We start from the raw sequence: 11,594 nt of genomic DNA, 5'->3' as shown, positions 1-11,594 counted from the left end.
ACTAATAACATTGCAATCATGCTCATCATTCAAAGATTTAGTACCAAGCATTTTAATGCACTCTTCTTCTAGCACTTGAGCACAATTTTCCTTTCCATCAAACTCACGAAAGATAATTAAAAATATGAAGCGTATGAGACAAACTTAACTCCATTTTTTTGTAGTTTTCTTTTATAAACTAAACTAGTGATAAGATAAGAAACAAAAAGATTCGATTGCAAGATCTAAAGATATACCTTCAAGCACTCACCTCCCCGGCAACGACGCCAGAAAAGAGCTTGATGTCTACTACACAACCTTCTTCTTGTAGACGTTGTTGGGCCTGCAAGTGCACAGGTTTGTAGGACAGTAGCAAATTTCCCTCAAGTGGATGACCTAAGATTTATCAATCCGTGGGAGGCGTAGGATGAAGATGGTCTCTCTCAAACAACCCTGCAACCAAATAACAAAGAGTCTCTTATGTCCCCAACACACCCAATACAATGGTAAATTGTATAGGTGCACTAGTTCGGCAAAGAGATGGTGATACAAGTGCAATATGGATGGTAGATATAGGTATTTGTAATCTGAAAATATAAAAACAGCAAGGTAACTAAAGATAAAAGTGAGCGTAAACGGTATTGCAATAATAGGAAACAAGGCATAGGGTTCATACTTTCACTAGTGCAAGTTCTCTCAACAATAATAACATAGATAGATCATATAACAATCCCTCAACATGCAACAAAGAGTCACTCCAAAGCCACTAATAGTGGAGAACAAACGAAGAGATTATGGTAGGGTATGAAACCACCTCAAAGTTATTCTTTCGGATCAATCTATTCAAGAGTTCGTACTAGAATAACACCTTAAGACACAAATCAACCAAAACCCTAATGTCACCTAGATACTCCATTGTCACCTCAAGTATCCGTGGGCATGATTATACGATATGCATCACACAATCTCAGATTCATCCAACCAACACAAAGTACTTCAAAGAGTGCCCCAAAGTTTCTATCGGAGAGTCAAGAAAATGTGTGCCAACCCCTATGCATAGGTTCATGGGCGGAATCCGCAAGTTGGTCACCAAAACATACATCAAGTGGCACGTGAAATCCCATTGTCACCACAGATAAACACGGCAAGACATACATCAAGTGTTCTCAAATAAAGACTCAATCCGATAAGATAACTTCAAGAGGGAAACTCAATTCATCACAAGAGAGTAGAGGGGGAGAAACATCATAAGATCCAACTATAATAGCAAAGCTCACGATACATCAAGATCGTGTCATAGAGAGAACACGAGAGAGAGAGAGATCAAACACATAGCTACTGGTACATACCCTCAGCCCCGAGGGTGAACTACTCCCTCCTCGTCATGGATAGCGCCGGGATGATGAAGATGGACCCCGGTGATGGGTTCCACCTCTGGCAGGGTGCCGGAACGGGCTCCCGAGAGGTTTTTGGTGGCTACAGAGGCTTGCGGCGGCGGAACTCCCGATCTATCTTTATATTCGATGTTTTTAGGGTACGTAGGCTTATATAGGCGAAAGAAGTCGGTCGGGGGAGCCTCGAGGGGCCCACGAGAGGGTAGGGCGCGCCCCCTGTCTCGTGGCCTCCTCGATGATCTTCTGACGTGAACTCCAAGTCTTCCGGATCATATTCTTCCTAAAAATCACGCTCCCGAAGGTTTCATTCCATTTGGACTCCATTTGATATTCCTTTTCTTCAAAATACTGAAATAGGCAATAAAACAGCAATGTGGGCTGGGCCTCCGGTTAATAGGTTTGTCCCAAAAGTAATATAAAAGTGTATAATAAAGCCCGTAATCATTCAAAACAGGTAATAAAATAGCATGAATGCTTCATAAATTCTAGATACGTTGGAGACGTATCATAAAGCAAATCACCACTCTTAAGTACTGTTGCAAACCAATTCATATTTTGTTTTTGCATTGTGTCTACTGTAATATAACTTTTTCATGGCTTAATCCACTAATATAAATTGATAGATTCATTCAAACAAGCAAACTATGCATCAAAAATAGAATCTGTCAAAAATAGAACATCCTGTAGCAATATGAACATCCACCATACTTATGGTATCCCACAAATTCTACCAAAATCATTAAAAATAAACAAGTTGTATAGCAAGACAGTGAAAAAAGAATCAGAACCGTTTGACGTTCCAGATAAAAATGTAAAATCGCGCACTACAGCCAAAGTTTCTGTCCTGCACCGTACAAACCAACAAACATTGTAAACATCCTAAAGGCAAACCTTGGCACGTTATTTTTATAATACAATGGAATTATACAAGGGGGTAATTATTTTTGTTAAAAAGTTTCTGTAATCAAGATTCACAAAGTTTCCGTGAGCATGAACAAAGTTCAAGGCTAGCTCCCACTTCAACAATGCTTGTCTTTCTTACTTTCACTTTCCTTTTTGAAAAGTTTTTGGTTCCCCTCTTTATTTTTTTGTTTTTAAACTATATAAAAGCACTCAACAGAAATAAATGACTCTCTAAAACTTTCAGGTTGTCTCCCTGGCAGCGCTTTCTTTAAAGGCATTAAGCTAGGCATATAGTGCTCAAGTAATGGATCCACCCGGATCCCAAGGTATATCAAAGCCAATTTTAATTAACAATGATTTGTGATTTAGTAGTGAGCACAAAGTAACATATATCATGCAGCAACAAATTCTAACTCTCTTCCTATGCATCAGCATGTCATAAAAGAACAATTCATGCACACCAAGTAAAGGCCAATGCATAGTATAAACAGTTTCTTGCAATTTTATCATGTTGGAAACATAAAGAGGCGGAGATATAGTTCCTCTCTCATAATAATTGCAAGTAGGAGCAGCAAGCACATGCATATTACATTCATCAAAATCATCATGTGTAGTAGTAAAAGGCAACCCATCAATATAATCCTTAATAAGCACAAACTTCTCCAATATAGTGTAGTCAGGAGAATTCAAAAAGATAATAGGACTATCATGCGTGGGTGAAATAGCAACAATTTCATTTTTAACATAAGGAACTATAGCAAGTTCATCTCCATAGGCATAATTCATATTGGCATCTTGGCCACAAGCATAGCAAGCATCATCAAAAAGGGATATTTCAAGAGAATCAACGGGATTATAGCAATCATCATAGCAATTATCCTTCGGTAAGCACGAAGGGAAATTAAACAATGTATGAGTTGAAGAGTTACTCTCATTAGAAGGTGGGCACGGGTGATCAATCCGCTCTTCCTCCTTTTGTTCTTCGCTCTCATCATCTTTTTCATCCAATGAGCTCACAGTTTCATTAATTTCTTCTTTCATAGCTTCCTGCAAAATATTAGTCTCTTCTTGGACAGCGGAGAATTTCTCAATATATAGTTTAACATATGCATTAGAAGCATAATTATCATAACAATATTCAAGTATGGCAAAATTTTCAGATTTGTAGAGAGTAGCATCATACTTTTCAATCAAAGAAGCAATTTCATAAGCACCCTTAAAAGCAACAAATTCTTCAATTTGTTGAACATGATAGTAATTATAAACACACTTAGCATACGAAGATACGATTCCATTATCAATAAACTCACATTGGTAGGGAAGGTGTTTCTTAAGGTTTTTAGCACAACAAGTAATATCATAAATTTAAAACAATACAGTGCATTCGCGACCGTCGGATCATCCTCGTTCTTGGCCTGGGCCATCAGATCTTTACCTCTGGTAAATCTAATATTCATCTGTTGGTAAGTTTTTTAGAGTATGACTGGTGGGCTCGTTTCTGGCATCTATCGACTGGGTGAAACATTGCGCAGGTGCGAAAGGATTTTGGCTAATCCTCTCCTCGCGTGCGGCATGCTTCCAGTGGGTCGTGGAACCCTAGACCCCTTTCCCCAATCCCACGACCGCCTCCATCCTCCCGTGCTCCACCCCGAGCGTGCTCGGGCTCCGCCTCCTCCTCCTCCTCCTCCACCATCCCTTCTCTTCTCACTCTTCCTCCTATCGCAGCTGCCTCCTCTTCTCCCTCTCTCCCTCCTCCTCGCCCCACGTGACCCCTCTCGCGCCGCTCGTCTCCACCTCATATCCAGAATCTTCGCTGCCGCCATAGACCGAGGAGGACGGCGCGATGACGACCATGATGCACCGGACATCCCAGATCGACGACGCCATGGAAGCCATGAGAGCTGGCCGAGGAAAAGGGGGAAGGGCCACATGCCATGAAGGGCACGGCGGCTGTGGGCGGAAGCAGCATGGGTTGAAGGAGCAGCGGATGTGGGCGGGGTCGGAGGTTGGGGGAGACTCGTCGGCTGGGCGACAGCGAGCGCCGGTGAGTGCAAGCATGTGTCTCCAGAAGCGTCCTCTCCTACAAGGCAGGCAAGGCCGACGTCGTCGCCCTCGCAGGTCCTCCTCCCATCCCTTTTGCTCCCCCTCCCCTGCCTCCTCACCTTGCCATTGAGTCGGACACAATGTAAGACAGCCCGCAGGCAAGCTCAAGCTGGAGGCGATGAAATCCCTCTCTTGTGCCAGAATCTAACTTCATATTTGTGAAGTGTTCTTTTGCTTCTATGTACTGTACCATGGTTGTGCTCTGACCAGATCGTTCCCATTTGTTTTGCAGGTTCTACGATCTGTTGCATCCCTGTTCTCGTTAAGGTTAGCTGCTCTATTTCCTAGGTACACGTGTATTATCGTTTATGTGGGTGCTATCATGGTGCTTGGTCTGCTGATCATTTTAATGTTCTGGATCTGGGGTGTGGCTGCATGAGAGGGGAGGCGGCCAATGACAGGGAGAAGGATCAGGCCGTCGAGGAGTGCAAGCAGAAGAGTAAGATGTGTATTTTTTATTGCCTCAAATGATTCAGATTAAGAGTGACAACATCTACGTGTTTGGTTGGGTGGAAAAGTCCCACTTCCGATTACAGCGCTTTCGTAAGACAGTAGAAGTCGTTTGGTTCACCCCTTCTATTTTCTGTTACGATGCTATCCAATACAGCGCTTCACTTCTGTGAAAACGTCCGATCATGGCTAGATACAGAATCATGTCCGCTACGTATTCGCTCATGTCCGAACCAAACAAAACACGTATTCGGGAAGATATATCGGAAGCAGCGCTTCCCGATACTGAAAATCAAAAACGATACCAGCGTGGAACCAAACGTATCCTATGTTTAAAGGTGAAAGGGTCAGTTTCTTGCTCTGTAGCCAGTCTTCAGTTACACATCACATGTGTCTATTTGACATCTACTTGTTTTCTGTATATATGTCTTCCATTCCATGTATCCTTGGGTGCTTATCTAAAGTTTGTATGTAATTACTTTATGGCGCTTGACAGATCACCCCGAAGAATAATTCTGCAAAACAATTATTAGTCCTGACGGCTTTTGTATTTTAAGCTGTACAGTTCATAACATATCATTTGGAACGGATGGAATACATGTAGTTAACTTGATTGATTTGTTTGTCAGATAAATAGCACGGAGAACATATCAGTGCTCTATGTGTGTCTAAGGGATCCAAGAGATGCAGCCATAGACAGTGACTGGTCCCTGAAGTTTGGGACGTTAAAGATAAAAGCAAGCAGTTTTCAGAAACTTTTAGTTGTGGCTCATGGGTAAATTTTGAAACACAAATTTCTTAACTTGTCAAATGTAGCAGAAATAATTAAGATTTAATCACCGCTACTTCCTGGAATGCAGGTTGGAGCAACTGGGAAACCATTGACAAATGCGGTCTCAGTTGGAGTTGGTGGTAGCTTCCTTGGACCTCTGTTTGTGCATGCAGCTCTCCAGATTGGTAAACATTTATTTTATCTACACTTCCTCTAGGTTTTCTTAACTGAGAATATATTTATTGCTAGATTTTGATCTGATATGCCTTTAAAATGTTACTAATTTTCAGACCCGAAAGCAGCAGAGTCTGCCAAAAGCTGGCAACTGAGATTGTAAGCGTGTACTTAGGGTATGCTTCTATATTTCTTTTGCTGACACCTATTACATGTTCTTCTCGCACTTCCTATGGATGATCAAAAATATTAAATGTGAGTGAGTAGAGGCTTCCTTTTTGTCTTTCTGCACCATTCATGCAACCCTAACCAGGAATTCTTTCATTATTGGAGTCTTTCATTGTATATATAACTATTTATTGATGCAAGGTGGGAGAAGGAGGTGGCTAGCCTTTATTGTGTTTTGGTGCGGTGCTCTCCTATTTAATGGTAGATATGATGTATAGGTTCAAGCATGTGATGTTTCTTTCAGTGCATATTTGTGCTTTATGATGTTTGATGCACACATAGTTGAACCTCTTACTCCATGTAATACTTTGCCAAAGAAGAATTTATTAATGTTGGTGTTTTTTCTCTTTTCAGATTTTAGCCTGGGTGCATAAACATACATGCCACACATTATGTTCAAATTTCAGTGCAAGGTTAAACTGGGGATAAATCATTATGGAAGGGAAATGAATGAATAACAAACTATATAGATTTATTATCATATCATTTATTTTTGATTGCATGATCTTAATTGCTCATCTCTGGAAATATTTTAGGCTCTTGCTCTTGGAAGATTAGACTGAGGTGGTGTTGCTTTATGAATAAATGGCGTGCTAACTTACTGGTTTGATTTAGGTGTGTAGGCAGAGGAAACAAAAGAATGATAATCCCAGGTTTAGGCATGCACATGGTCACTGATCACAAAGTAGGTAGGAACATGTGCAGTATTGTGATTTTCAGCAAGAGAAAGAGAAACATAGTTAATTGTATGGATTTTAAGCTACACTATGCGATGTTGCTCTATTATAAAGGCCTTGCTTAACTGCTTGGTTTGCAACATGTATTGCATTTCCAGGGATTATCCTTTTGCTTATTTAGTATTTCCTATGTTCTCTGAAGATTAATTTTGGCCCATACAGTTTCTGGTGACTGGAAGTCTGAAACTGAAGACAGGGCATATTGTTTTGGTTATGAGTGGTCGGAGATATTGTGGCTTGATGTCCCTAGAGCAGTCATACCCTTCCAAGATAGGTGAGCCTGATTTCTTCTGCAATTCTTCCACCACAGTACATGAAAAGGAATATGTTCTACCTATTGGCACCATTTCTTGTGGAGGATTGGTGCTTCCCCTTTATTTTGTCACACTTGGGTGTCCTTGAGTTCAGAATAGATTCACCTTTGTTCTGATTCTGCGCACACGTCGAGCGACGGCAAGCACATCAGACGGCAACACACGAAGGTGAGATTCACCCGTTCTTTCTCTCCCCATGCCGCCTCCTCCCTTCGGCCCCAATTCATCGGCGCGTGCAGACACCTTTCCTTCTTTGACTTCTCCCCTCTTTTTTGTAAAAGCAAAAAGAAGCAGGAGCAAAACGAAAGTGAGCACCATAGAAAGGATGATTATAAATTATTGCAATCGTTGTTGCCAATATGTCACATTACGGGTTCTTGTTGATCTTTGTTGGTTAAAATATGCGTTGCTCTGACCTTGAGAACATTTTTTATCTTACTACTGCAGTTTTGGTTTTTCACTCAAAACATACAGTAGTTCAGTTGTTAATCCATACATAGTCGTATTTGTAGGTTGATGTTATCATATCTTTCATTCAATATCTTGTGCAAAGTTACATGCGTATTTTTCTTTCTTTAGGCCGTTCACCCGGTTGATTTCTGGACCCATATTTTAATGGTTCTCTTGCAGGTGATGTGAAGGCTAGCTACTGTGATCAAGGAAATAACATGTATCTGTGTGGTTTGTTCCTGCTATTGATCGGCCATTGCTCGTTTAAGGTATGTTGTGCCCGTTGCTACTTAATGCTATATAAAACCTATAGCTGTACATAAAACGCCTTGATATGCAAATAACCCAGTTAAAATAAATGGGTTGCGCCATCTAGCATTACATGACGACATGCCAAACACTTTGCCACATAGGATAGTCTATATTTGTATTTCATTCAGTTATCTCATATTTCCAGTAAAAAAGTTCTTCGCTTTGGGGTTTTGGAATAATCTTCAGGAAGTTGGTGACGAGTTAGTAGAACTTATGGAAATGTCGATACTGTAGCTCAAAGTGTAAGATATTTTATGTCCTTCTATGCATTTATTGATACTGTAGCCTGTTGGCTGACTGTCCCTTACTTATCCAGAAACACTGAGTTGTGCTACTTACCCAACCATATGTTAAATATTTCAAAATGCGTCTTTATATTGTCATTGTATCGTAATTGCTTCTCCTGATGTGTTTTTGTTTTACACCAGCATATATTTAGTCCAGTGATATTCAATTGTTTGTCTGATAAGATAATATTTTACATCTTTATGGAGCACTCTTATGGCAAGCACATTTTTTCTGAATGAACTGCTGGTTTTTTTTTTTCTCCATAAATACGATAAATTATCATATCATATGAAATGTTAAGATATACTGAAAATATGCCCTGTATGATGGTGGTCTGGCATTTTAGAATTGTTTTGGGCAATGCATGTCTGTATGCATTTTTTCTTTTGGCCCTTGAAGGCTTCCATGGTACGCATCACATCTTTAATAGTTTGCAATTGCGATAAAAATTGTTGTGCTCGTATCTTTAGTTTTTGTTACACGTGGAGATAATGCCACAACTCTTCCTGGAATTATACTGTCAACTTATGCTGAATTTTTTATTTGTATGTAGGCCACAAGTGATAATTGCTACATCTATTATGTTCTGTCACCGTTTTTACCTTCGTCAATCTCATGCAAAAAATGATAGACGAGTAAGTGTTAGCCAATGACTAACTATAGTCCAATTTTTAAATATTTGTTGAAGTGTAGCTTCTAACTTTATAACATGTAGATACTTTATTTGAGTTTATAATATCCTGTTTTTTGCCTCATAGTTTAGTTTATATAAAAATAACAAATAGTTTCTATCTCCATGGTTTTCCAGTTTGGTGATTGTTCTCTCCATATAGAGGCATTAATAGCTAATAATACACTTTGTACTTCTCCAGTCCAATAGAAGTTGGCGCTGAAGCTAGCAACAGACTCTGTAGATGTCAAAACAACTTGTACTTTTGTGAACTGCACGGGGTGGTTATAAACAGTAGGTATTTTCTATGAGGATAAGATGCACAGATGTACATCCTCTTGGTGTGATGTGGGGATTTTAGTTTAGAAGAGCCTGAGACCTTGTTACTAAATAGCAGTTCACAGGTGGACACACCATTCGATCAATTATGCGGGGTTGAGGGTTTATCATGAATATTTTGGCTGGTACAGCTCTCAAACACACAGCAGAGTTGATTTAGGCCCAGTTACTCTTAAATTATTGAACGTGAAAGCATTTGAAAATCACCCTATCCATGAAGTAGTACCAAGCGTGTTTACTGAAATAGGAGTGCATGTGATTTCTTGTGTTCTTATCTGCAGCAGCAGTGGTAATGGTGTGATTTTCCTCTATATGTCTTGATAGAATATTAGTATTCTATACTATTTGTTATGCAGTTATTCTTATTTTTTTCATGGCGAATGGGCAAATGAAGTCTGAATCTAACATCTATATAGACAATCGCTACTGTTTGCATGTTCTTGGCTGGAAAAGTCGAAGAAACACCCAGGCCTTTGAAGGATGTCATCCTGGTTTCTTATGAGCTTATTCATAAAAAGGATCCTGCTGCTGGTCAGAAAATCAAGCAGAGGGTAATGTAATGGATCCAATTGGATGCTTCTTTTGCTATGGATTGTTCTTTGGTGAACCTTTTTCCCTTTACAAAAGTTGTAGCATGTCCATGACCTAATTTCACCCTATAAATCTTGTTGTTCTCATACAATAACAGAAAATAACTTCAGAAATATAGCCAATAGAAGGCTGGCTATTTCTATCAGAATCCTAACCTTTTCTCATCAGTATATCATTTATTTTGGAATTGTTTTGATTGCATCATCATCTGCTGAAAAGTTTACGAGACTGATAATGATCTAGAATAAAACTATATTCTAACCTACGAGGAGGCTGGGCACGTCTTCTAACCCGCAACAGACTGTATAGGCAGCGGGAGCGCCGGTCCAGACCATGGACGCAGCTTGGTCGAGCTATAACGAGTGCATCTAATTCCAACTCATCAAGGTGAGCTCCCTCTTTTATTCTTCTCAGGCAATGAGGCGTCATTGTAGGCCCAATCTTTTTGTTTGTTGCTTTGAAGAGTGCTGTCATGTTGTGGAAAGGCAACATGTGCTTGATATGTGGAGTTGGTGTTGAGCCTGGCGGTAGTAGACATGGAAGGCACCCATCTCACTTGATCTTGAGAGTTGATTCATATCTTTTTTTCTTGACCTGATTGAGTTCCTGTATATGCAAGGATAAAGAATAAGGGGCATTGTCGTGGTTGTTGCAGAAGGTGTTGGTCAGGAGCTGATTGCCGGGACTGATGACAAGAATGGAGAGCAGGATGAGTATGTCAACATGCTGTTCCTTGACGTTGGCCTTCTTTTATAAAGTTCACATGCAACTCTCCTCCATGGTTAGAAAAAAACTAATTTAAACATTTTGTTTCTTTGATGGTTACTCATTTCTCTTACCGTTGTTGTATCAAAACAATTGTATTTGTTGATGGCCACTTGGGCTCATTTTCGAGGAGAATGAGATGTGGAATAAACTACTCTGAAATGGTTGGTTCCCTTCAGACAGTTTATTAGCTAACTAATTTTGGCTGTTGTTGCACATGATACAGCTGTGCTCTGTTGTTGCCATCTTGCATTTTATGTGAGCTTAAACAGACAATCAATTAAAATTTTACTAAGTTCTTACAGTATGTATTTGCTCAAACACAGTTACTGAAAAAATGCAAATATTTTTAGCAAGTGCATGGTTTTAAATGGGACTCGGTGCCATTTAGCGCAATGGGCAGTGTTATACAAATATAATTTTTTGCTGCAACTGTTATACACTTTTTGTTCAAACTTGGATTTCACAATGTGATAGACATTTTCAAAAGAGTATGGTTTAATATATGGGCTTTCTACAACGAGTACTAAATATGTCCTTGCAAAATGAAACTATTTTCATGGACAACATGGCTTTAGTGGGTCTTTGCACCATTTGGCACAACGGATAAGAAATCGCACTGGTCGGCGGCTGAGGAAACGCCTCTGTCACCCAGCTGAGTAGCCGAGAAAGAAAGGAAGGGGATAGACAGTCTTCGCTGGATCTGCCCCCTGTCGCTTCATATTCAACTCCTCACGGGCCACAGGCATCACGCTACGTGGGCTGGGCTAAATAACATATGGGCTATCCTAATACCTCCTGATCCATATGTCTCCGTATATGCACAACAAAGACATGTTTTTTCTTAGGTTTCTTATCATTTTCCCTCTTTTTTTGCAGGTATGGGCTATCCTAATACCTCCTAATCCCTATATCTCCGTATATGCACAACAAAGACATGTTTTTTCTTAGGTTTCTTATCTTTTTCCCTCTTTTTTTGCAGGAAAAAGATGCACGGCCAGGTTTCTCATCATGATAACCATGTTTTCAAACTTGCTAAAAAAATACAACCATGCCAACTTTACTCTCTCATCATAGTGGCCATATTTTCAAACTAAACATATTCATATTATGCAAAGTTTTCCT

The 11,594-nt window shown here is 39.9% G+C and overlaps 1 protein-coding gene across 42 annotated transcripts; it reads left to right on the top strand.

Annotated features, from left to right (window-relative positions):
* Positions 1–3,845: 3,845 nt before the first annotated feature.
* Positions 3,846–10,685, top strand: LOC119275923 (cyclin-T1-2-like). 42 transcript variants are annotated; one of them, XR_005136056.1, is made up of 11 exons: positions 3,846–4,394; positions 4,612–4,818; positions 5,459–5,604; positions 5,690–5,786; positions 5,892–5,951; positions 6,903–7,014; positions 7,149–7,222; positions 7,685–7,773; positions 8,658–8,739; positions 9,530–10,091; positions 10,360–10,685. XR_005136056.1 is itself a non-coding variant. In XM_037556850.1 (4 exons), the coding sequence occupies exons 1-4, from the start codon at positions 8,596–8,598 to the stop codon at positions 10,458–10,460; spliced, it is 483 nt and encodes a 160-aa protein (XP_037412747.1). In that variant the 5' UTR covers positions 8,065–8,595; the 3' UTR covers positions 10,461–10,685. The 42 variants fall into 42 exon arrangements, 3 of the variants coding, with proteins under 3 accessions (XP_037412747.1, XP_037412745.1, XP_037412744.1); XR_005136052.1 differs by adding an exon at positions 6,619–6,688 and having other exon boundaries at positions 6,903–7,222; XR_005136050.1 differs by adding an exon at positions 6,619–6,692 and having other exon boundaries at positions 6,903–7,222.
* Positions 10,686–11,594: the final 909 nt, after the last annotated feature.

Source organism: Triticum dicoccoides, chromosome 3B (genome assembly GCF_002162155.2).
Source record: "Triticum dicoccoides isolate Atlit2015 ecotype Zavitan chromosome 3B, WEW_v2.0, whole genome shotgun sequence".
NCBI classification, from domain to species: Eukaryota; Viridiplantae; Streptophyta; class Magnoliopsida; order Poales; family Poaceae; genus Triticum; species Triticum dicoccoides.
Note: the sequence above shows the minus strand (reverse complement) of the source record. Positions and strands in the feature narration are given on the sequence as shown.